The sequence below is a fragment of the Juglans regia genome, chromosome 12 (genome assembly GCF_001411555.2).
Source record: "Juglans regia cultivar Chandler chromosome 12, Walnut 2.0, whole genome shotgun sequence".
In the NCBI taxonomy this organism is placed as follows: Eukaryota; Viridiplantae; Streptophyta; class Magnoliopsida; order Fagales; family Juglandaceae; genus Juglans; species Juglans regia.
In genome coordinates, this window is record NC_049912.1 from 25,904,152 (window position 1) to 25,929,894 (window position 25,743).

Here is a 25,743-nt window from a genome sequence, read left to right on the forward strand (position 1 = left end):
GGCATGGACAAAATGGTAGAGAAAGCGTTGAAACATATGTTAGAATGGTAAAAACTATACCATGGAAACTTGTTTTAGTAAGCTGCAATATCTCTCCATGATTCAAGGTCTCAATCCGATATTATTCACCATAAAATATCTTACAAAGAGAGGAAATAAGCAGGGAAAAGGGGAAAAAAAGAGTAGAATCGGATGAAAAATGTAGATAATGTCTAGCCTTGCCAGTACAAACTACAGAAATCCTTTTTGACGATATCTTATAACATGGGTTGTACTGTATCCACAGATACAACCATGAAAAAAAGGTGAAGCACCTTCGAAAAAAGAGATAGAGAGACAGTATCTGTATCAATACATTTTTTTTTTTTGGATAGTAATACATTTTGATTTTGTGGTCTTCTGATCATGAGCCACCATTAAAAACATTCTTGATGGTTGGTAATCCCGATGTCTGAGTTCCTCAAAACTCAAAAGCATAAACATTTGAATCTGCAGAGTGATTAGATATAGCATGAAGTTAGAGATGTACAATACAAGACAAGAAATTGACACCCAAGTTAATCCCTCAAGAAAGATCAAATTTTTTTTTCAGGAAAGCTCAGATATAAGGTCCCCTCTTACCTTGTAATTGTAATGATTGCAGAGTTAGAGGTAGAGTCATATCTCTAGAACAATATCTGCAAATCAAAGAACATTTCACATCAGAAGCCACCTTTTATGTAAGTTTTCTTGTGTTATTTTGAAGCTATGCATTTTTCTTATGTGTGACTTTCATGCTAATCCGTGCATACTAAACATAACCTTACATTCAGAATCTGTCTTGACCCATTTGCCTCCATCATTGGTCTTCTCCTGCATTTCATCATCATCTCTCTTCTTTGGTATCTGTGTGTCCTCTAGATATCTCTTCATTGATGACGCCCGAGAAGTATTTTGAGGGTTGATCTTCTTGTGAAGCATTACTCTCAAAAGCTGTAGGCCAAAACGATATAGAAAGAGAAAAGATCAGACAAACAGTATAAACAAGTTTTATAAATCAAAGCTGGAATTAAGATGGTAATGTAATTAACAGTTTGGCATATGCACAAAATGGTATTAAAATTTCATATCCCATTATATTCACATATTTGACATATGCGCATGTTCCTCTGCAGTCTTATTCCTACATATTAATTTGTGTAAGCATTTTTATATACCTTCTCCATTCTTGACTCCTGAAGTGTATCTCTTAAACTGGGTGCTGGTGCAAACCCGCTTCCACAAACAAACATCTTCTTGAGAAGGAAGGAAATTGATTTCTTCCCAATTGCTTTCTTTTTATTATCTGCACAAATTTCCCTACATCTACCAATTATGACACTAATTGTCCGATCGATATCTTCATCTCTATCACCAGATTCACTGCAAAGAGCATTACTAATTCTTCGATCAACCTCCAAGCTTGATGGGCAATTAAGGAATCTGTCCAAAGGAAGATCTGCAACTTCCTTCTCTTTGTTTGGTTTACGTGACAAGAGCTTTGTCAACTCCTTTTGTAACTTTCCAACTTCTTCTGGAGTAAAATCTAGTACTTCTTCAGATGAAGATGGATCATCTTGACTATTTCGGCTTTCTAGATTTTCTTTCAGATCATTGTTCCCAAAAGTTCCAATTGCTAGCAAGCCATGGGGCCAGTCATTGAATTCTTCACGTGGCTCTTGTTTCACATGATCTTCACAATAGAAAGACAGAAATTATACATCAAATTTGGAAAATGTATCAAATTGTGGCTGAACGAGTACATGTGAAGAAGTATAAATTTGAGGAAAAAAAAGGACCCTTCAAATTTCCAGGAAAAAAATTATCATACAAGATCATGCATACCATTCCTGAACGAGGTTATCTTATAACTCAAAGGGCTGCTACCATTTGATCAAAAGCTTGAAAACATATCAAGAGATAGGATTTGTGAGTTCCCATAAGATCAAACGGAAGAGACAAACGATCCAAATCAATGATCACATGTCAAGCAATATTTTTGGAATTGCCTTTTGGATGCTAAACAACAGGACTACCTCAAATTAAGCATATTTAACTTTATCGTTTTGTAAAGCTCTCAGGATGAAGAGTACCATTTCACAGTTCACTACTTTGATATGGGGAAAGTGGACCAATAAAAAACCGAAGCCCTTGGGATCCGATTCTATGAACATTTAATGCTGCCAATATAAACAATGAGGTAGGCTAGCTTGAGAGAAATCAAAACTAAAATCCAATGCAAACTTTACTTCAACATGTTGAAATATGTTTCTCCTATATTCTGATAATTCATTGACTGTTCCATATTTTTATAGCGCATGGTTAATGAACTGATTAGGCTTAAAATTTATTTTATATGATTTTATTTTGGTTCCGACTGTTGATCATTTTGATTTGGTATTGTGATATAAATCTTAATCAGCTTGGATATGAATTGGGTGCAAATTTAGATTCTGATCTAGATCCGACCTGGTGAGAACACACTCTCTCTCTCACTCCATGGTAAAATCTAATCACTTGGATGATGAATTGAACGAATTAATAGTGATGCGTGATGAAATCAACTACAAAATGGATCCATATCTAAATCCAATCTCTTTCATGTCTCCAACACAATCACTTCCATGGGTGGAAGCCATCAACATATGGACCGCTAGATCACGAGGGAAAACAATTTGTATGACGAAGTGAATTAAGAATGCAATGTAGAAGTTCAAAGAATACTAACTCGAAGTTGAAGCTGTATGTGGTTTTTTGTTCCCTTGTTTCCCGTTAAGCTTATTTTGCATCCAACTGAAAAGCTGCAATCAAACAAATGAAAACCATCATCAACTTTGCATCTGTGTGACCCATAAATGTACAAACCAACCAACTTCTCTCTCTCTCTCTCTCTCTCTCTCTCTCTCTCTCTCACACACACACACTCAAAGCTTACCTTCATCTTCACGACGGAATGGAAAGCTCTGAGAGCTATCGAAAGTTGAAGGAGTAGGCGGGTGGAATGAAGTATGTGGAAGCTAGACCGAGGCGTTCAAAGCTGATCTTAAGAGCCAATGACAGTTAAGCTTTGTGAATTTAAAATGATGGGGTTTTGCTGAATTTTATGGGCAAGCTGGGAATGATTTTTCTTTTGGTTCAAGTTCCCAAAGACGGCCTTAAACAACTCCCTCCCACCTATATGAGGACTCTGTATGCAAACTCTCTTCTCTAATCTCTCAACTTTTACAGCTAATTATATAAAAACCCCAAAACCCCACTAATGCAGAGACATTCTCTTCCAATTAATAATCCATGTGCACGCCTACAAAATATATAAACGCATGGACGAGAATAAAGTGAGTCGACTCTGGAACATCTCTGTACCTAGCTAGGAGCCCTTTGTGTAGATAATGAAGTACAGATCTTAAGATATTTTTCAAGTACGAAAATTGGAACCAATCTCAATGCATCCATTATCGAAAGGCAATTAGGGTGACACGAAGGATGCAAATGATGATATAAAATTACTGGTTTGAATAGCATTTTTGTTACTGTTTGCTAGCTATTAATTATATTTACATAAAGTTTCATGAATCTTACTCGATCTTTCACAGCATTAACTTGGTCGTACCATTATTCACTTTGTCATACGATGCTAGAACTGCGGCTACAATTCAGCATATGTTGGTGCTCGATCAGAAAGAAAAAGGCAAAACAATTGACCCATGATGATTGATGGGATTGCAGACTAGCCTGAGTAGATGATTCTAGCGAATTGTGTAATCATCCCATGATGATTGATGAACTCTCTTATGAAAAAAATGACCCGGATTGTTTGTTATTGGAGAAATGAGCAGCATGGGGTTAGCTTTTCTTGTAGGAAACGACCCTTTGTAATGAATTCTATTTTATTAATATATATATATATATATATAATCATTATACAACAAAATAGAAAAAAAAAAAAAAAAAGAAGAAGAAGAAGTAAATTAGAAATATTAAGGGAAGTGGAGAAAAGGGAAGGTATGGGGAGTAGGGCTAACAGGAGCAATAGCTGAGCAGAGAAATCCAATGTTTCGCATGGGAATGCCTCTCACTGACCGGACCGACCACCAAATCTCACCTGCCCCCAGTTGTAGGCCACTTTAATTCAATTCCTTCTGTTCCCTGAATTTCTTACATTTGTTTATGGAGTTTAAGTGAGCCTTACGAGGTAAAAACTTCTCAACTTTCTTCTAATAAATAGTCTCTTTAGTTATTTCATTTTGAACCAAAAATGAACGATGACAATTGAAATATGGAGAACGGGTTTTCTTCTTCAGATGGGTCAGCAAGAAAGGAATTTTCCTCCTCAATCACTCTCTATTATTGAAGTTGGAAGAGAACGGCCAACTATTACTGAGAGAGAGAGAGAGAGAGAGAGACCGCACGCACTCTCTCCTAAACCCTATGTTAATATGTTATTTTATGAAAGAAAAAAAAGAAGAAAAATGGCAATTTTGCTAACAATTTGCATAAACATATGCCAGTTTGGCATTGGCCTCTTGATAAGATATGGTCTCGTCTCGAAAGATTGTTGCGTCACATTCATTTTATTACTCATGACCATCGTCACAGAAGATCCTCAAAAACCAGGTAAATATAGGCCTAAGCGGGCAGAACTCTCTTAGACAAGAGAAACGGTATACTTAATTAACTACAAGCCCCCCTTGTCAAGGTATATAGCACTTAAACAGTACCATCATTAGGGATTTGAAAGATTATTACTAGATTGAAATGTTAATTCATGTTGATTCCTAAGTTGGTAAGAAGAATATTAAACAAGGTTTAACTATTAAGTGAAAATATTATACATTTTGCTACATCCAACTTATATTATTGGAAATGATCATGATAGAGACACGAGACTCGTTAGTAGAACTCATAAACAGTATTTTTTACTGTTTATGAGTACTAATCTACGTACACGGACCGTGTCTTTAGCATTTTCATGACGCAAAATGTCCTCTTTTTAAGAGTTATAGTCGGAAGTGTGGTACCAATTTGCAACAGAAACCATATCCATATCCCAATTTTTTGTAACATGTAAAGCAACACTACAGCTAATATAACAAGTTTATTAGTGGAAACTAAAAATTCATATCTTGTACTTTGTCGTTGGAGTACCTCGTTGAACGCCAATCTAAAAGCATCAGTGAGAATAAGAAGCAAGCTACACACCCAAGGACTTCAGCCTTTTAGATGCATGGTACTTGGATGCCGAAAAGAAGCCCCCCGTTCAACTTTAAGCAATCTCTCCTCTCTATGTTGGTAGAATTATCGGTGAGATTGGGCACCACGAAATCATATGACTGGCCAATCACGTGGGACACAGCCATATCCACTTGGAAATGGGGGCACCAAATAGTGCAGACGGGTTTAGGTTAGGGCAGTTGGCTACGTGTCACGACAATGTAATTCCCATCATCTTATGTCGGACCAACACGTGTACCAAAGGGGTCGGGTTGACTTATAACACCGAACAAATTCGTACTGAACACCCAATTGGTGTATTGGGCCAGATACATGCCAGAACAACACTCTTTAGATTTCTGTATAATCTTTTTCCTTGTTCTAAGTGCCACCTTTTTATAAATTCAATTGCTGCTTTCAAGATCCTCCCTACATCGCTTAAGCATGATTGGATTATAGTATATTAAACAGTATCTTCACCAAATCAAGATAATTAAATGGTCACAAGCACAATTTACTTGGCTAAGTGTTCAGCTTCGTCACTCACATTGTAGAATACAATAAATTAAGGTTTCATACAAACGTGTTTGGCTAATTATCCTAAATCTATAGCATTTAATTAAATGGACCGCATAAATAAGTGGCATGCAAAAAGATGGCACCTCCAAGCAAGGTGCACCACGAAACATATGTAATTGAGGATTAAGATGGATGTTTAAGAACTCAATGAGCTTAAACCAATGCATCGTTCAAGACTATATGATGGAACCATGAAGAAGATCCTAGAAGCAATGTAGGTGAAAAATAATATCGCCCATCCATCGTCACTCGGCTCGTCACTGCAATACCTAAAAAGTTTTCCATTTTATTTTTCAGAATTGAAAACTCCTCGAGATGCAGGTAATGGGCAAGTGAAAAGGGTCCAAAAGAATCACACCCACCAAGATTACAACTTTAAGGAAAAGAGTAGAAGCCATGTGGGTTATCGCATCTACTAGATGTCTAGTGTTTAGAAATCCAAGCAACAATGGAAGAAACTTACTAATCCTGGAAACTCGTACACTATGCCCAAAGCAAACTAAGACCTTATATGATGTGGACCTCTATCTTCCACAAAGTGGTGGGCCATGACGGTTTGACTAGCTCAACTTTCATCGGATCTTTAGCAAATTAATAAACAGTGTCTTGCATTACGATTAAGCAAGTGTTTCATCTTGCAATAAGGTCCCTTGAAATCTCAAAAATTAACTGATAATATATTAATATATTACTAACGTGGAAATAATAAATTATGGTCCGTCTCTCAAGCACAGAGAAAGCCACCATTCTTGGCCATTAATCAGGACCTTGTTGGTATTCTTAATCTTAGTACTTACCATCCATGAAAGGGCACTCCAGGAGTTGGTAATCTACGCTGTATTTTTAGGAATCTTACATAGCTGTTATAATATACCCATAATCAATAGCTTTTGAACAATCTCTTCACAACATAAATACTTTGGGCTCCAAACCAATAGATTAGGGAAAATGCAGTAATCACAGCAGCATCTAATCCCTAGTTGCTTTTAAGCTTTCAAGTTACTTCTCTTAAATTCCATCTAGGTATATTTCCCAATTAGTTTACTCCACCTAAATCTTACAGTTAAAGTGATTTCCTAAAAGGAGTAGATTAATTTGTAAACTGAACATGAACATACCTGAACACCTCGTTAGCTAGCAATAAGAAGCCCCAAGTTACAAGCCATAAAGAAGACTCCAAAATTTAATCTGGTACATGGAACAACCCACATGGTGCAGTGTACCAAAACAGAATGAAAATGATAATATGCACATTCTTGGTATAAATTGCGGTCATGTAACCTGATAATTGAAGGTTGAAGCCTAACAATAAAGTCATGAAAGCCTAATGAATCAACATATTAACATGTATGCTAACATTTTTTCATTCCTCTTATTTTTCCCCTTTTCTTTTGGAAGGAGTGGGGGCTGTAATGTTTAAAATTATGCATAGTTAATATAATCACGACTACAATATTTTACCTCAAGGATATTTTGAGTGGTAGACAAGCCTTCAACAAGGTTAACCTCTATAATATTGAAAGATGTATAGATATTTTTCTTTATTGAAGATGATGATACTTCAATTTTATAAAGATGCATAGATATTGCCGAGACCAATCAGTATGATTTATCCTGGCTTCTAAGAACCTCACTACTTTCAGCACTAATCAACCATGCCAACAAGTCAAACTTCTAGTAAATTTCAATTAGTTTAAGTTTAAAGAACCAAGATTGGCCAACTCTTGCACGTCTATGACCAAGCTTATGATATGAACTTATAAGCAACTCCTCTCTTTCCACTTTCCTAGTTTTCAGAAAAAAAACTACAGAAATTAACGTTAGCAATCTGCATTGGCTTGCACTGCCTTTGAATTTAAAACTGCTTACCTAAATAAAAGTAAAATCACAAATTTTGAAAAAGTACTTGCTCAATTCCAATTTCCAAACCTATACCTTTACCCAAATCAATCGCAACTAGAACACATTTCAATCATGATTTCCAAAATTCTAACTCAACATCACAAAGTCCATGTACTAACATAACCAACTCAATTGATTAGGAGACAGTATCCAATTTGGACACACAAACCCACAAACATTGTTAGCAAATATGGAATTTATGAATCACATGACATTAGATGATTTTTAAGTTCTCCTATAAAACCCTTTGAAGCCCGCGCTAGGATCTATATCACAAGAACCTACGAAGTTTGATAGAGCAGGACTTGTAAGAAAGGTCACGACTTTTAGCAACAGATGGTCTAACAGTAACCATCACAAAGGATTTGGCAGCACAGTCATCCTATTTAGGAAATTCATACATGTAAATGAGTGTAAAGACTAAAGAGACCTGTACTGTTTAAAGCTCGTCATGTTCAGTAACTGCGGCACCTGTCAAAACAAATTACAGCAACCAAAGTAAATATAAAACTTCCCTTTGTAGGAAGATGCACTTGGGAAGTATAAGGTATTAGACAGTTGTTAACATACAAAAGGGTTTTTTTTATTTTTAGTCTCTTGCCGGGTTTTTTTTATGAAAACACGTGACATCCCTAGCCTATAGGAAATGGGTGTTACACTATCATCCTCCACCTTGTTCTTACAAGGGTAAGAAGCGCTGGTTCATTGGCTTTCATTTTATCACCTTGTGTTTCACTTTCCAAACAGGTTGGCAATTTGAAATGAGCCAAATTTCCAGGAAAGTGAAACACAGGCTTGAGCAGAGAAGAATAAACGACTTTCCATATTGACTAGGGGAAAAGAAAACAGAGAAGAACTTGACCTGTAGACACCTCTTTAAAGAAAAACGAGATCTCTCTTTGAGCTGATTGAGTAGAATCTGAACCATGAATGCAATTCTTTTCTGAATCTAGCCCGCACATTGCTCTGATGCTGGGCAAAAAAAAAAAAATCAGAGCAAATAATAAAGATCTTACAAAGAACTATTTAACAGATGACATCATAACATTTTCTGATTGAATTCAAGAATCCTGATATTATAAGAGAAACTGACAATGGATCATACACTTATAAGGCAAAATAATGAGAAAGACGGTGAAAAAGGTACAATTACAAAGAAGATCGGACTTAGAACATACCTGTGTGGACGAGTAACCTTAGCCTTGTGTGCATCAGTTGGTCCAATCAGATCACGCCAATCGGCAACAGCATTTTCCTTCTCCAAAACCATAACCAACACTGGGCCACTGATTCCCATGGAGTCTCAGAGAGAGGTATAAAGTGAGCCAAAGTAAGTATCATAGAGCAAATGAATCCCATCATAGAAGCAAACTAACTATTCAGAGTAGTTTCAAGATCATTAAAGCTCAATATGATGCCAGCTGTATAGAAACCCAACCATTCTATGATGAAAGCTACATCAAAATCCAGAAGACCCTCAATGCTTGTTATTTGTCATATTTCTAAAAACAAAAATAGCTATAAATTCTGATGCTTCAGGATCTCAGATATAATTTTTTTAAAGTAAAAGGAACAATGGAAGTAGCAAATGTGGATGCCCAACAATCGAATCGCCAATAAAAAGTAAAGACTAATACAGGTTGATCTTGCTATACCTCACTTTTCTTCTCAACACAGGAGACAAACTGTCTCCTATTCTCTTAAACTGAACAGAGGCTTTAATATTTTTTTGAAATAGTCCTACATATGAGCAATTATCAAACAAGGTTATGTAACAATATACACCCATCGGAAAACCCTGACCTGACATTTCAAAAAGCTGTAGACAAGAGTGGAACGCTGACAGAGACCTCTACTGGATGACAACTTAAAAATAACTAAACAGTCACAACTACCAGGCTCTGATAAGCTTCAGAGAATGATAATATAAAACTTAACAGTTTCGCACATTGGGTACATACTGCCATCGGTCGACTAATTAGTGAAGACAACAGTTAATGGTTAACCATGATTTTCATAACTTTAGTTTCCCAACCACTTCCATGGCCATTGGAGATATTTATTTGTCCCACACTATTAGCATGAAATGTGGATCCTTGTGTAAATTTTATGATAGACTAGGAAAACATTTGAAAAGAGAAACCTGATGAAAATCTAACTTGCTTTAATCCAGCAGTGTATTAACATGCAGCAATGCAGACAACTACCATGGAGCTTGCCAAACAATAAATGTAAACAGCTAAGCAATTAAGGAAATTCACTCAAAAACCAACTCATGAGGTTAATTCTCACTTGAGAAAAAAAACAAAAACAAAAATAACATGCAATAATCTAAAAACAATATAGTATATACCTCGTTATGTATTTGATGAGGTTAGAAAAGAAGCTTTTTGTAGAGTGCTCAGCATAAAAGCTTGCTGCAGTGTCTTCATCAAGTTGAACAATTGTTTCCTTGACAATACGGAAACCAGACTCCAGAATGACATTCTTTATCCTATTAGTGTAATTACCAGACATTCCATCTGGCTTTATCATAGCCAAGGTCTTCTGTGTGCTTCCACTGCTTGAAGACCTTTTTTTAAGCATTTAACCCAAGTAGGTTAAAACAAAATGGTAGATGTTGGAATAAGAAGTCCCCCCCCCTCCCCAAAAAAAAAAAAGAGGCTAAATCAGGAAAAAAAAAATTATCATCAGAGAAAGTTCATAAAACTTTAGACACAGAACTAGCAACGCATTGGAACTGTAAATGCTCATAATTATGTCTATATATATTTTTCTTAATCTGCCTCTTCTCATTTTTTCCCATCAAGTGATGCATAGGCATGAAAGTGTGTAGAAAATTCCAGTCTCCTTAAAAAAGCCCTACAACCCTTATACATATATCCTCCACATTTTTCTTTTATTCTAAACGGTTCCTTAGCAACTGAACGGAGCACGAAATGTACTTCAATTATGTTCATTGTAAATGACTCGATGTAGTCGTTGATCTTGTCCTAGGAAGCATTCTTTGCTTTGGTAGTTCTAAATTACCTTGAACTCTTTAATATAACACTTTCTGAGCGCTTATTCGTAAGCTCAATAGCTAGAGTTTCCTAGCAACCGAACTGAGAAAAAATATTCAACCGAAGCAAATTCAAATCCAACATCCGTCTACTTTAATGCTGTAAAATTCAAAAATGGTACTTTCTTTCCTTATCCATAGCTCAAAAATAAGTATTTCTTAAAAAAAACTTGAAACCCTAGCTTCGTTTACCTGCAAGGGAAAGGAACAGAGACCAGAAGATAGAAGAACAGAAATCTCCCGAGGAGCAGAAATATACGAAGCGTCATTTGAAAGGTTAAACTGCAATGATAAAAATGATCATAAATTGAATAAAAATTTGAAAAAACACAAAACTGATGATGGAAATTGCTGAACAGATTAACTTTCCAATTCTAACGCTTTGCACAAAATTAATGGCTTTGAAAGTTGAGGAAATAAAAGAAAACAGTATAAATGTGATAGCTACGTCAATCGGTGGTACTCTTCGACGATCGGGTTCAGTTAAGGGGAGTTTGTGTTGTTGTCATTGCTGCTATTATTACTTTTGGGTAATTTAGTCCATGAAATTGAATTTTGTAATAACAAAGATTGAGAGATTGGTAAAAAAAAAAAAAACAAACAAACGGGGAAATACCTGTAAATTGTAATTGTGGGAATGAAACGCACAATGAAGAGAACAAGCTCTTGCCGCGAATGAGAGGTGGGCGGGAAAAATGGAAAGAACATAGATTTGAAGTATAGGATTGGGTTTATAAACCTGAGTTTAGAGAGGGGGATATTAGATGATGGCTGAATTCCCGAAGCGTTTAAAAAAAAAAAAAAAATCTTTGTAATCAAATATGTGTTCATTATTTTTGCTATTTTCTTGGATTTTGGATGTTATATTTATAACTATCTTTTCTTTTCTTTTTCTATGGAAAATAAACTTCATTAGTTCATAAAAATAAAGTTACAGTTATGACCTGATATATATATAGAAAATCTCAGATTACAAGTCAACTACTCACGGTTAGGGATTCATCAATACACAAATTCATTTGTGACTGATATGATCTTAACTTCTGTAACTCTTTACAAAAAACTCTTATGAGATATCACACTCTGTCTAAAGCAGATATTTCGAACCCCACCTCCAGAGAGGTGAGGATTTTCACTCTGTGAACAAAATGTCTAAATGACTATTTCTTTTTTAATTTTACCTAAATAAAAGAAAATAACAATAAACATAAAGATAAATGTGAAAATGACAAATTATAGCTGTAAATCCGAATTTTCAGTTTGAATAAAAACATAATATAAAAAATAAAGAGATTGTGGTGATATGTGAGAGACATGCACCATGCTAGGAGTGTGGCGGTCAGTCGAGTTTGAAGAAACCAAGGTCTCTAGTTCCAGAAACTCTGCATGTGGTGGCAGTAGAAACTTCCTAGAGCAATGGTGCGTGGATCTCACGCGCTGCTATGACCTGCGCGTGTGACTCACATGCCGCTCTGTTCGATAAATACCTTCAGCTGTTCGAATGATCGATAGCCTGGAAATCCTGCAGAAGGGCACGTAATGGTCACTAGACTTCAAAAAATAGCATATCGACATTTTGCCATACTTTAGACGAAAAAACAACCAAAATTAAAAAATAAATGGATAACACAATTTATAGTCTAACCAGATGAGAGGAGGGAAGTTTTGAGAAATGTACAACTTGTACATTGTATACAACTATTCGTCTAAAAAAATAGAGTAATGCTATAGAGAAGCTACTATAGCAATGCATGCTTTGTACTCACTGCGTGGCTGCTTCTAGTTAATTATTCTCAACACTCACTTGGAGAGATGTGTGGTCTACATGATATTACATCATGTGTGTAAAATAGATACTACTCATAATAACTTCTATCTATATTTATTCAAAAAAATATTAGGCCTGTATAGCGACTTGAGAACAGTAAATTTCTAAGAGCAATGTGCAAGTTGAGAAAACCGGTTAGACTGATTCTTGTCGGTTCGGGGGTTGGTTTTGAGCCTTCTACTCGTTTTTTGGGTCACATCCAAACAAATAGATATGGATAAAAAAAAAAAAAAAGATAAACCGGTTGAACCGAGCGTAACCGTTTGGGTCTGAAATCGATTCTAAACCTGTTTTCGTATTTTGAAAATAAGTTTGAACTGAATTGGACAGATATTATATATATATATATATATTTAAATTTTTTTATATTATTTATATAATATATATTATACATGCTAAATTATTAATTAATATAACAAGAAAATTTAATCTTATTAGTCATATATATTAATCTTATAGTATAAAATTAATATAACATAAAATTAATTGATTTTTTTGCAACTTTTATAAAATGATGTCATTTAGCTTAGGTAAGTTAAACGATGTCATTTTATATAACAATAATATATATATATATATAAATATATTATATCAATTGGTTCACTGATTTGAACACGGTGGAGAACCAATTGGCCAGCAGCCGTTCACAATATTTGGACTGCTGGCCAATCTGTTCTCCACCAGTTTCAGCCGATTCTAGAATCCGGTGGTTCCTTTTCAGCGCTAACATATGACTTTCGTAAAAAAGTAATCTTCATCAGGAAAAACACTTTCTCATAACGAGGTTCAAAAATTTTTTTTTTATTTAATAAAACTGCGAAAGCCTTGTTAGAGTTCCTACAAATCCTGACACAATTTATAAATGGATATGGCTCTACATGAGATATTAATAAATTTGTAAAACCAATTTATAAGTTAATTTATAAATTTTTTGTAAGATCTTGACTAAATATCTGACTTCACCTTATATGGTGTCTTCGGGGTTTGTGCATTCTGAATTCTTCAATGATCCACCGGATTTACGTTGTTCATTACATGCATTCACAGAGTTCACAACAGCAATTGAGACACTCAAAACAAGCGAGAGCAGCGCAGAGCTGCGTGAAAACTATTGCACACTGATCATTCATATACGAGCAAGTCTTAATGAAACACATGCAACAGCAGCGATCAAGTAGCTGGCCACAGCAGTTGGAAGCAGCCTTCATCAACAGTTGTGCAGGATCAAATGACCCGGCTTCTTCCGTTCCAGGTGCAATGTTCCCTGCCGTTGCAGCCAAGTTGCCAAAGCCGACCCCTAGTTTCCCCAGGATCATCATCTTCTGGCCCTCCACCTCCACCTCCACCTGCTTTTGCTGTTTTAGCTTCCTGTTTGCCTGTTTCAATGCAATTCAAGGAAATCAGTAACTCTAATGAATTTGGAGTTACTTTCTGTTTAGATGTTTTGTGAATGATCTCCATAATGAAGATGCTATGTGATAAGAAGTCTATGCACGTGAAACCGCTAAATGATTTTTTAAGAGCAGAAAAAACTAATGCATGCGGAAAGATCAAACGCATGTTGTCACTTAAATGGATCATTCTGGAAAAACTATAGAATCTATTATCTGCTTGCTAATAATAAACTGCACCAAAAACTTTCATGCAGAGTAGCTAGAAATATTGATGGAGATCCTCAGGAAAACGCATACCTCTTGTATCCAAACCCGTTCGGGTGCTTTCTTCCCTGCATCATCCTGAACAAAAACCATGCAAGTATACTCACATGGAACTCCAGTTTGGACACTCATTTTGGCAACCTATAAGAATCAGCTAGGGAAATTAGTTACTTAAAATAAGCACATAAATCACGATTGCAGCAAGAAAGATGAACAATTATCCTTTGTCGTTATGTTGGCACTTGTATTTGTACATACTAAGACAAGGCTACAACTTCATCATTTATGTTAAGCTGTCTAATGGTGAGAAGGTTAGGGTTGAAGTGATCATGCTGTAACTAAAATAAATTCTTACACAGGACTCTGAAGTTCGGCGAGTATAGAATGATCACAGTTAGCCACTGCAAGTTTGTCTTAAAAAAACTTTCTTCTCTGTAAACTGTACCCTGCCAACCTGGGAACGCTAATTCTTTTTTTCTTTTTGATTCTCTAGTTTACAATCATATTGATGGCTGTTTTCAAACAATATTTGTATATAAATTGAGTCTAGTTCTGTTCTTTATAATGACTAATCCGACTGTAGGAAATTCCATAAAAACTAAACCTTCTCCTCCAGTTCTTTATTTCCCGACAACCATGCACGAGCTGTGAGTATATCAATATGTCTTCTCGTAAGTACCTGCTGGAAAGAACAATAATTAGAGAATAAAAGTGCCGAAGTAGCCAAAAATATTAATTTGCACATTTTAATGGAGGCAATGTACCCTCATCAATTCATTCAGAGAGTGGGGGAGAGAATTATATTCAAGCATGACAGCTCAGGAAGATAGAGATCCATACCTCTGAGTTAGTTTAGAATCTACGTGAGTCTAGTAGCAAAAATGGTCATTCAGCACGGGGGACCTTATGAACAATGCACGTGCAAGGAAGCATACGTGTTGGGGAATTTTATAGTTGATTTTTTTTTTTAGGGGGGGGCGGGGAGATTTCCAAGATCCAAAAGTTTTAATATGCAACTTCATGTGCAATGTAGAGAGTGAGGGTAGGAAGATAATTGAGGAGTTTATTTCTGGGCACCTTTGCAAATTCCCTCCCCACAAATATAACATAAATATAAGAAACAACCAGGTTAGAAACATTACTCTATCAAGCGGCATATCCTTTGCTCTTTGCACTTTCAAGTCTATTACAAAATTGCTCATATCTGCCAAGGTACCACTAATTTTAACAGAGTCCGGAAAGTTTCCATTGTATCTTCCTGATAGAATCAATGGACTTCCAGACGAAAGGTCCAAAACATGAGATGGAAACAACTGCAATCAGGAATAGGAAGGATGACAATATGTTACTCTGCAGCCAAAGATATCCTACTAGACAAGTAAATGAAGGTTCCCTCCAAGAACAAACATATTTTATCAACAATCTCTTAAAGTGAAATGGGCGTATAATCAAGCATATTGTTCAATCCAGTATGAGCAGAAACAAAAATTCCCACATAGGACCTGTGTACCTCAAGTGAGTCGACATGTTCTAATGCGTCCGTCTTAACATTGGCAAGAATGACTGATGATGCACTAGTGATTAGTCTTTGCATTAAGAAGTAAATTGTATCTGGTCAGAGAAAAGATAACATGAGATTATAAAATATATAATCAGAGTTAGTAATTACAATAACTGGTATATTCGGGACAAGGAAAAAAACATTTGTGGTATTTAACAATTAGTCTATCCCTTACTAGATTATCAAGCATTCCATTGATAGTAATGGTGAAAACCTAGATGGCTTGGGTAATTTCAGGTTTTAAAATGATGTAGTTCCAAGTGTATTGCAGGTTTAGAGAAACACGTGTCCATCTTGTGCAGAGTGCCTCAATGCTGCTAAATTGCACTTTTACAAAAAAAACCTTGGTGGGGTAATGATAATACTCACAATTATTAGAAAGGTTAAAAACTGTTTCAATAATGGAAAAAGGAGAAAGAAAAAGGAAGCTGACCTGCATCATAAGCTGCATCATAGTGACCCATCCCAATGTGTGCTAGCGTTTGCAAAAAGTAATGATTACAATAAGAACCTGGAAAAATGTTCCACTCCATAATTAATGAATAATATTAACACTAGGAAAACTACTAGGTGTATCACACGGATAAACACAGATGAAAAATAAGAAAAAAAATCATGGATTGGTGGAAGTTGGAGAGCTTCAAACAGGAACCAGATGATAAAAGATTGGAGATTGGTTAAAATGGTTTGAATATGCACAGTGAAGAGTGAAGACAACAAAATTCACTGCCCTGACTCAGAAAGAGTGAGTTCAAATTAAAGGTGATGCAGAGATTGAAGGACCAGTAGCATAGGGTCAGAGGAGAACAAACATTAAAACATACTGTCATATAAAATGTAGGGAAGGCAGTTCTGAATAGCTGGGACTGGAAATGAGTTGAGAAGATTACATTGAACTATGGAAAACGTAAAGCAAGCAGGAATGGATTTGCAGAGAGGTGAAGGGGTTTTGGCCTTGGTGAGTTGTTATATGATGCTGAAAAAGAGAGAGTTGACAAGTAATATTGTGTTTTGGGGGGTGAGATGAGAATTTTGTGTTTTGTTTTAAAATTTAAAATATTAAGTTTTAATATTATTATTGTTTTGGGATTTGAAAAATGTGTATTGGGATTTGAAAAAGTTGAATTATTTATTATATTTTGTATGGAGATTTGAAAAATGTGTAATGATGAGATGAGATGAGATGATAATTTTGTGTTTTGGTTTTGGCCCCAAACCTGCCCTAAGTGAAACCCCAAACAGAACTCCTACCTATGCCCAAAGTACATATGCGAGGACAAATTGAGTCCCCACTTTTGAGATAGCCTTTCATAATATTGCAAATCTTCTTTTCATCCTCAACAGCACCATCAGTAATGAGAAAAATGAGAGGAATTGAATCGGTAGTCTCAGCCAACAACTTCATTGCCTAAATACAGGAGATCGTAGTAAATATTATGTACTCCCTCATGAACATGAACAGAGAAAGTGAAGAGTAATTAATTTGTAAAGTAGCCCATAAATGAGTTGTAAGAATGTCATAGGGGTATTCCCATAATCCAATTTATCAAAAACCTGTCGAACAACTTGCTTTAAGGATAAACCTTTTTAATGGCAGTAGCCACAGAGTGCACGTTACAACATGGCAGTGGCACAAGACCTCTTACAGAATCTTCTATAAATGCAGTACGGCAGGAAAAAATATAGTAAAAGAAAAGTAAGAGCTCCACTTGTTATCAACTAGTTCCACAACATACGATTTCTTATAGACGACAGATCACGGAAGTAAGCAGAGTAGAATAGAATAAAGTTGGTAGTTTCTTTGAGTTTCTATTTAGCTTTTTTTCTTTTAAGCAACAACTATGCAGGAAGGAAAATGGATGAAAATCTTCAAAAAAAAAAAAATTTGAACTTCGCAAGTGTTAAAATTGGAGTAAATTTGATCAGCGATTTGGAACATGTTAAAACTTAAAATCACCTGATTTAGAGGAAGCAAAATGTTCGTACCACCATCTGCTACAAGATTAACGTCAACCCACTCTGTAGCATTTGAGACTGCTTCCATGGTTGCCAGCTTCATTGTTGATGAGAATAAGTGTATCTCTCCATTAAAAGCTATTATGTTAAAACTATCTTGAGGGTTGAGCTTGGAGAGTGAGGCCACTAGTGCATTCTTTGTATTCTCAAGAGGATCTCCCCTCATGCTCCCGCTTATATCAATAAGAAAAACAACGTTCTTTCTGAAAACCTATCAAAATCACTAAATTAATGGAAAGAGAATTACCAGGAGGAATTTGAAAATGTCTAAAGTATTATTGTTGCCAATAGGTTTGGTAACTTAAAACTATGCATATAAAAACTCACATTATTACCACACTTTTTCAAACACCAAAATGACCATCACATAAGAATTTAGTTGAAAGTGAAAAACCAAGTAAATGCATTTCCCACAAATGCAAGGCATCAAAAGAAAAACGTTAGAAAAGAAGATACTGCGTTCTGCTAACAAACCTTCCTACTCTGGATATTTACAGAAAATAGATAGAGGCAAAACATCTCTCTTTGATCAAAATCCCGAGGAAATGGAGATTGCAAGAGCACACCACCAAAAATGTCACTTGAAGTAACCTGTAAAAACAGTAGTATATAAGACAGATCATTCTTGCATCTTTGAATGTGATGATATTATCATAACCATTAACACTGTCAAGTAATCAATCCTTCCTATAGCAATACAAGCCGAGAAATATGCAGTCACAAAACAACCAATAGTTCTTACAGTATAAGAGAAAGTGAAGTCTGCATTTGACCATACTGGTACTTCAGCTTCATATAAGAAACTTACTTTACTAACTTCTCGTGTTAGTTCCTGAAAATTCATTAAAAAAAAAAAAAAAAATGTTATTTATGTGTATCTAGAAACTGGACAAAGCATACAAAGAGTAGTTACCTTTAAAGGATGGCTGATACTTCTGCATAACAATTCTCTCCCAGTACCAGAGTTCACCTTGAGAAAAATCTTCTCTCTTTTAGAAATTTTCTTCCCAACGGGATTGACATATGCTGGAAAACTAAAAGGTACATTGAGGCAAAACTGGCCACCAAGATATATTAATTTCTGAGACCAACTCATCTTAATCGAGAGAGTGGTGCCTCCATCAACCTAAAGGATAAAACTAATTACTAACATAAAAGAATTGAAAAATAAATAATAATTCTTTGGTTTGGAAACTGAAGAACGCACTGCATGCACTTGATAATATAACCTGTGGAACTTTTAAAGTGTATATCTGGCATTTGATAAAACGTCCATCTTCACATTTGGTCATTTTCTCGATGTCTTTTACATCTTCCATTCGAATCAACTGAGTACGATAAGATCTTCCACTAACATCAACCTCGACACCTAGGAGTGAACCCTGTTAGCCACATCAAGTTTTTTCTTGAGAACTTAATATGAGTAGCCCGAACAACTTCAGAACGTACAGACGCCATGCATCATAAATAACAAAATGAAGAGCATTAAAATTACTTAACAACGCAAAACCCTGAGAAGAGAAAAAAGTTGATGCTTTTTCAAACAACTCTTCTTAATTTCAAATTGACTCGACAGGAAAAATGAATGTGGATACCTACCCAAAAAGAAAGAAAACTGCATATTGTTCTTAACAGGCTTAAACTGGAATCCGAATCACACACATAACTTTAATTAATAATAATAATAATAATAATAATAATAGAACACGTTGAAAAAAAATATTAAGAACTTGAGATGAGATGAGGATTTTATAAATACTAATAAGATAGTTTGTAAATAGTAGTGTGATAGTTTGAGTTAAGTATTTTTTGAGTCGAGTATTGGCATTGACTTCATCAAAGCTATATTCAAAATTTGATAAAAAATATATATTTTTCATAAATTCAAAATCTTCTTATTCATAACCCCATGTTAGATTAGTCATTTTATTCATTAAAATAATAATATAATATTATTTTTTTAATAATAATATTTTTTATTTTTTTTTTCAAATTTTGCAATTATACTAACTATATGTATATTAATAATTTAATTTCATACTTAAATTATTATTTTTTTCAGCCCAATTACCCTCATCATATTTCTGTTGCCTCATCATCTATTACTTGTTTATAATAATTATTGCTTGCCAGATTCAACGACTCTCATTCTATCACTATATGCCAAGTACTTGTTTACTTGTATTGGTATTTGCACACGAAAAATAAAAAATGGTTGTGAGATTAAATCGGAATAAAAAACACATTTTGTTGGTAATAAGTAGCATTTCAAATATGAAAAAAAAGAATGTTTTATTGTAGCTCAAAATTTTTTATTTATCTTTTGGCTAATATGATGCAGCTGTGTTTAAAAGAAATAAATTTATTTTGCATTTAACTAGATTTTTGGTGAAATCAATATGCACCTAGGAAAGAGAGAAAAAAAAGTTAACTAAAAAATATTTTAAATTAAAATATTATTATAGTTTATAATATTATTTTTATTTAAAAATTTGAAATTATTTTTTATTTGAAAATTTAGAAAAATAATAATGATTGATTTAAAAAAATTATAATAATTAATTTAAAAATATTTATATTTAAATTATGTTTAAAAGTAAATTGAGAGGAAATGAGAATTTTAAGATAAAATCTACTTCCAAACAAACACTTAGCAACGTTTTAATTCGACAAAACCACAAAAAAAGTCGTTAATTACCACCTGTTCTCCCATCGGCACAGCAATGCGACAATCGCACCTCCGGCCCGCCATCACGCAATGCACGCGCCACGTCCCGCTCACCGCCACGAACGCAGTGTCTAAGTAGCTCTCGATCTCCATCGCCACCGCATGCATTTGCAGAGGTATCAAAGCCGGAGGCACGCACAGGCCGTGCACGTAAGGTTGGTAGCTCGGAACGTCCGGGTTGTCCACCACCTCAGGCTCCGGTACCACCGCGTACACCGTCGGCGCAGATGGCAAGTACCCCCCCGCCGAGAACTTCGACATCGCTGGAACTACCACAGGAGCCGAAGAAGAAGCCGATTCCTTCCCATAGTATATTCTCTGTGAGAGCTTCAGACCGTACTCCACGCAGGTCGAGAATTCCGTAGCCATTTGTTTCGCCTCAGGAACTTCCTGGCGAGGTCAACATTTATGTTGTCCAAATCATAAAATCTTTTATCATTCTATTAGTATTTATGAGCGCAATCCCTCTCAAATCAGGTGCATCAATTGAAACAGAGATTGTTCAACCAGAGTCTCGATCAACTGTTATAACTGTACGTGTCTGAGACACAGAAAACTAACAGAGCGTGATGTTGAAGAGGTTGTTAGAGTGTGGAGTACGCAGAAGAGAGAACGATGCAGAGCTTATTATTTTTTTTCCTGAGAAAAGAAGAGGGTGAGGGCAGACTGGCAGTGACTAGTGGGGCCCTGCTCTCAAAAGTCAAAATGCAGTTGAAGACAGAGCGCATCCATCGTTTGGTTTTAAACAAACATCTCATCTCATCTCATTATTATAATTTTTTAAATTTTTATATAAAATAAAATAAATAATTTAATTTTTTTAAATTTTAAAATAAAAATAATATTAAAAAAATATATTCTAATAATATTTTATTTAATTTTTTAATTTTAATATTAATTTATTTCATCTTATTCCATCTCATCTTTAAAAACAAAAGAGCCCGTAACAAAAGAGCCCGTACTAACGCGGCGGAACCAGTGAGAATTCGGCACATGGAGCATAATTGTGGGACTCGACGGAATATACATTTTCCTTCGCCAAAAAGTATAAAAGAAAAAATATATTTTTAATAGTTTAGTACTTTCTTTAAAATATATGTAAACACTAAAATAATTACCGTAAAATTTCAAACAAAAAATAAAAAACACACATCCTATCACTTTATCATTTGCTAACTCATTCCCCAAAATCCCAAACACCAAATCTCAATCCCAAACCACCAAATCTCAATCCCCAAACCTTAAAGTTTAAAGACCACTCTCGTTTGTATTTATAGATAAAATAAAATAAGATAAATTAATATAAAAGTTGAAAGTTGAACAAAATATTATTAGAATATATATATTTTAATATTATTTTTATTTTGATATTCAAAAAAAATTGAATTGTTTATTATATTTTATGTAAAAATTTAAAAAAATTGTAAGGATTAGATAATATGAAATGAAAAGTTTTGCGAAACACGCAACCCCAAACTAGGGGTGGCAAATCGTGCTTTTGGATTGTGTTTGTATCGTGACAAATCATAAACATTCAAGTATATATGTCAATCCGAACCCAACTCGTTAAGTTAAATGTGTGAAACTTCCAAATCCTAACCCAACTCATTTAGATAAGGGGTCGTGTCGTGTCGTGTCGTGTCACCCATTTTGACGCGTTTAATAATTAATTAAAAATATGTTAACACGACACAACTAATTCAAACCTATTTGTTTTATGTAAATGGATTGAACTAAAACGCAAAACTAATTTGACCTAATTAACATAATTTCACATAAAATTTAAAATCAATATTTATTAATAACCTAAATATCTTAAAAAATATATATCAATATTATTCAAATTTTAATATATAATAAAACCAATATTACAAACCATATAATAACAAATATGAGCATATATCAAAAATTAAAATTCAACAATAAAAACATAAGTATACTGAGAAATACCAATATTACAACTTAAACATAAAAAAATTTTAATTTTGAAAAAAATTCTAAACGAGAAAAAACATGTTGATTTCGTGTTAAGCAGATTGACCCATTTATAAATCATGTCTTAACGGGTCAATCCATTTTGACTCGAATCCGTTAATATCAAATCTAAACCGGCAAATTTCGTGTCATGCTTGTGTTGGCTTACGGGTTGCGTCACATATTGCCACTACTGCCCCAAACACCAAGCCTTAAACCCCTAAACCATCAATCCCAAACCTCAAACCTCAAACCTCAAACCCTAAACACCCAAAACCCTAAACCATTAAACCCTAAAGCCGAAACCTTAAAGCCGAAATCTTAAAATCCTAAATCCTAAAACCTGAAACCCTAAAACACCATAAACCCTAAACCCTAAACCCTAAACCACTAAACCCTAAATACTAACCCCAAACTCCAAACCCTAAACCCTAAACCCTAAAACCAAAAAACCTAAACCCTAAATCCTTAAACCCTAAACCCTAAAACCCAAAACCCTAAGCACTAAACCCTAAAATCCAAAACCTAAACCCTAAAACTCTAAACTCTCAAACCCTAAACCCTATAACCTAAACCTTAAAACCTAAACGCTAAACCGTAAACCTTAAAACTTTAAACACTAAAACTCTAAACCCTAACTCCCTAAACCGTAATCCCTAAACCCAAAAACCCTAAGTTTAGTAAAGTGAGTTGAGATGATTTGTGAATAGTATTAAGATTGTTGAGTTGAGATAAGATGGGACGGTTTTTAAAATTTTGTGTGTTTGGATTAGGAAGTGAGATGAGATGGTTATAAATTTTTGGAGATTTGATAGTTGTGGGTCCCACCAATCATTGTATAGTGTTTGTAATAATTGACTTTTATTTATAAATATATTTATAAATAAGTAATAGTAATTAATACATCTTTATCCTTTCGGATTGACAGTGAGACAACAATTTCTCACCTTTCCGTAAAGAAGTTAGACGACAATTTCATAGTGAGAAAAAAATATAGATTAGGAATGCTATTTTGTTGTTATGTGATATGAGGGATTGAGATTTCCTTGAAACCATCTTTAACATTTCAATTCAAGCATTTGGATAGAAAACATGTTCTCCGTACACAGTGTGTCAACTCAACTCTCAAACCAAACCGCACCTAAACCCTAACATCCTAATCCCTAAACCCTATAACCCAAAACCCTAAAACCCTAATGTTTAACCCTAAAACCTAAAACCCAAAATCCTAACCCTAAACTATCAAAACTCTAAACCCTAAAACATAAATCTTATAACCCTAAAGCCCTAAAACCAAAAACCCTAAAAGAGAAAACCCTAAACCCTCAAACCCTCAAACCTTAAATCCTAAACCCCAAACACTATAGCCAAAAACCCAAAACCATAAAACTTTAAACCCTATATGGTAAAATTGTAAACCCTAAAACCTGAAACCCAAAATGCTAAAACCAAAAACCCTAAACCCTAAAGTCCTAAAAGCTGAACCCTAAATCCTAAATTCCTAAACCCTATAAGCCTAAACTTTAAAACCCTAAACCGAAAACCCTAAAACCTAAACCAAACACTGTAAACCCTAAACACTCAACCCTAAACCCTATACCATAAGTCCTAGAAGCACAAACACTCAATCCTAAAACCCTAAACCCTAAACTATAAACCCTAAGTGCTAATCCCTAAAACCTAAACCCTAAGATCCTAAATTCTTAACCCTAATCCTAAACCCCAAAACCCTAGTTACATCTCCATTTTTTTTTATCAAAGGACTTTCATTATTTTTTAGGAAACGAGAATTCTACAGTTAAAATGAAACGGGCCTATTTAATTGTTTTAAGTCACTCTAGTTATTTTTTACGGGGCCTTTGGAGGATATTTGGATAGAAGAATGGCATCAACTGAAAGTCATCTAATCTTGATTATCAGACTTTACTAAATTTAGTCAAAGTAATCAAGCGACGGGTCCCACTATTCTCCTTTTATCTATTTAATTGATTTATTTACAAACTTTCTTTTAGTTTTTATTCCTAAAAGGTAATATTAAAACGACTCTAGAGATGTCTAGCATCGTAGGAATGTATGATGAGGTTCTTTGTGGGTTTTTTTTTTCGTTTTAAAATAGATACATTTTACACTTCTAAATTGAATGGATTTTACAGTTTGCACCGTAAATTATTAAAATTGGTAAAATGTATTTTCAAACTATTAAGAATTGGCATTTTACACTGTTTTTTAAGATTAGACTATCAATATTATGCTACATTAACTATTTTTTATTCAGTTTAATGAATAACATCTCAATTTATATAATTTAATGGTACAACGTGTCAATTTAATAATTTAAGTTGTTAAGTTTTCTATTATCAAATTTCACTTTCACCTTCACTTTGAGACTAGTTGACAAGAAGGGTAAAAAATATTTTTCACTTGAGAATTTCATTTGTCTCGAATGAAAAAGAAAAACAATACATGAACTATTTGTTTATAATTTTTTTGTTGTCTATATAAATATTTTAAATAGTATTTAATTAATAATAAATGTTATAGAAACTACTTTTAAGTATCTATCTCATCTCCTTTTGTCTTTTGAGACCCTCAATTTATAATAATTTGAGAAAGGCCATTGATTTGACAAAGATCTCTTATTATCTTAGAATGCTAAGGTGCACAGTGTTATTACTTTTCAGTAATGCTAGTTGCGACATCCCATCATAACACTTACGACATTGTTAATGTGATAATATTTATTAAAAGTTATAATATAATTTATAAATTTAAATATTTATAACCAATAGGCATCTATCACAACAATGATATTGTCATTGTGTATTAGTATCAGGAATAACATTTTTTGTATTTTTTGAATGGATGGATAATAGTTTTAAATCCTGAGAGGTTTGGATCCATAGATAAGTTAAAATGAGTTGAGAATGTTTATAAATAATAGAATAAAAATTGAATTATTTATTATATTTTGTGTGAGAATTTAAGAAAGTTATTTTAGAATTTGAAAAAGTTGAATGATTTATTATATTTTATGTGAAAATTTGAAAAAATTGTAATGATGAGATGAGTTGAAGTGGATTTTGAATTCAAACCTCCCCTAAATTGTTTACTCTATTCTTCTCATATGCTATTTTTTCAACGTATATTGTTTGCGTCTCATTCTGAGATACGTGTCTCATGTATAACAGGTTTGGAATATGCTAATTT

General features: G+C 34.3%; 3 protein-coding genes across 13 annotated transcripts; all 3 read right to left on the reverse strand.

Annotated features, from left to right (window-relative positions):
- Window positions 1-92: 92 nt before the first annotated feature.
- On the reverse strand, window positions 93-3,875 carry LOC109004956. 2 transcript variants are annotated; one of them, XM_035683235.1, is made up of 6 exons: window positions 3,598-3,875; window positions 2,747-2,819; window positions 1,197-1,711; window positions 807-972; window positions 622-677; window positions 93-489 (listed from the first exon to the last, which is right to left on the reverse strand). In XM_035683235.1, the coding sequence occupies exons 2-5, from the start codon at window positions 2,805-2,807 to the stop codon at window positions 658-660; spliced, it is 762 nt and encodes a 253-aa protein (XP_035539128.1). In that variant the 5' UTR covers window positions 2,808-2,819; window positions 3,598-3,875; the 3' UTR covers window positions 93-489; window positions 622-657. The 2 variants fall into 2 exon arrangements, with proteins under 2 accessions (XP_035539128.1, XP_018839204.1); XM_018983659.2 differs by lacking the exon at window positions 3,598-3,875 and adding an exon at window positions 2,954-3,281 and having other exon boundaries at window positions 99-489.
- On the reverse strand, window positions 1,693-11,526 carry LOC109004957 (probable nucleoside diphosphate kinase 5). 7 transcript variants are annotated; one of them, XR_001998378.2, is made up of 8 exons: window positions 11,388-11,526; window positions 10,964-11,053; window positions 10,064-10,282; window positions 8,889-8,996; window positions 8,573-8,682; window positions 8,147-8,181; window positions 6,927-6,996; window positions 5,684-6,077 (listed from the first exon to the last, which is right to left on the reverse strand). XR_001998378.2 is itself a non-coding variant. In XM_018983665.2 (7 exons), exons 1-6 carry the CDS (start codon window positions 11,477-11,479, stop codon window positions 8,150-8,152), a joined length of 651 nt encoding a protein of 216 aa, XP_018839210.2. In that variant the 5' UTR covers window positions 11,480-11,526; the 3' UTR covers window positions 1,693-1,711; window positions 8,147-8,149. The 7 variants fall into 7 exon arrangements, 6 of the variants coding, with proteins under 6 accessions (XP_018839210.2, XP_018839209.2, XP_035539129.1 ...); XM_018983665.2 differs by lacking the exons at window positions 5,684-6,077; window positions 6,927-6,996 and adding an exon at window positions 1,693-1,711; XM_018983664.2 differs by lacking the exons at window positions 5,684-6,077; window positions 6,927-6,996 and adding an exon at window positions 2,801-2,819.
- A 2,019-nt stretch (window positions 11,527-13,545) lies between these two features.
- Window positions 13,546-21,230, reverse strand: LOC109004955. 4 transcript variants are annotated; one of them, XM_018983657.2, is made up of 13 exons: window positions 20,536-21,230; window positions 19,064-19,216; window positions 18,748-18,960; window positions 18,577-18,666; window positions 18,309-18,425; window positions 17,776-18,045; window positions 17,070-17,226; window positions 16,252-16,329; window positions 15,768-15,868; window positions 15,400-15,570; window positions 14,862-14,936; window positions 14,291-14,398; window positions 13,546-13,975 (listed from the first exon to the last, which is right to left on the reverse strand). In XM_018983657.2, the coding sequence occupies exons 1-13, from the start codon at window positions 20,929-20,931 to the stop codon at window positions 13,631-13,633; spliced, it is 2,274 nt and encodes a 757-aa protein (XP_018839202.2). In that variant the 5' UTR covers window positions 20,932-21,230; the 3' UTR covers window positions 13,546-13,630. The 4 variants fall into 4 exon arrangements, with proteins under 4 accessions (XP_018839202.2, XP_035539179.1, XP_035539180.1 ...); XM_035683286.1 differs by having other exon boundaries at window positions 14,862-14,939; window positions 18,330-18,425; window positions 20,536-21,168; XM_035683287.1 differs by having other exon boundaries at window positions 14,862-14,939; window positions 16,252-16,293; window positions 20,536-21,168.
- Between the last annotated feature and the right edge of the window lie 4,513 nt (window positions 21,231-25,743).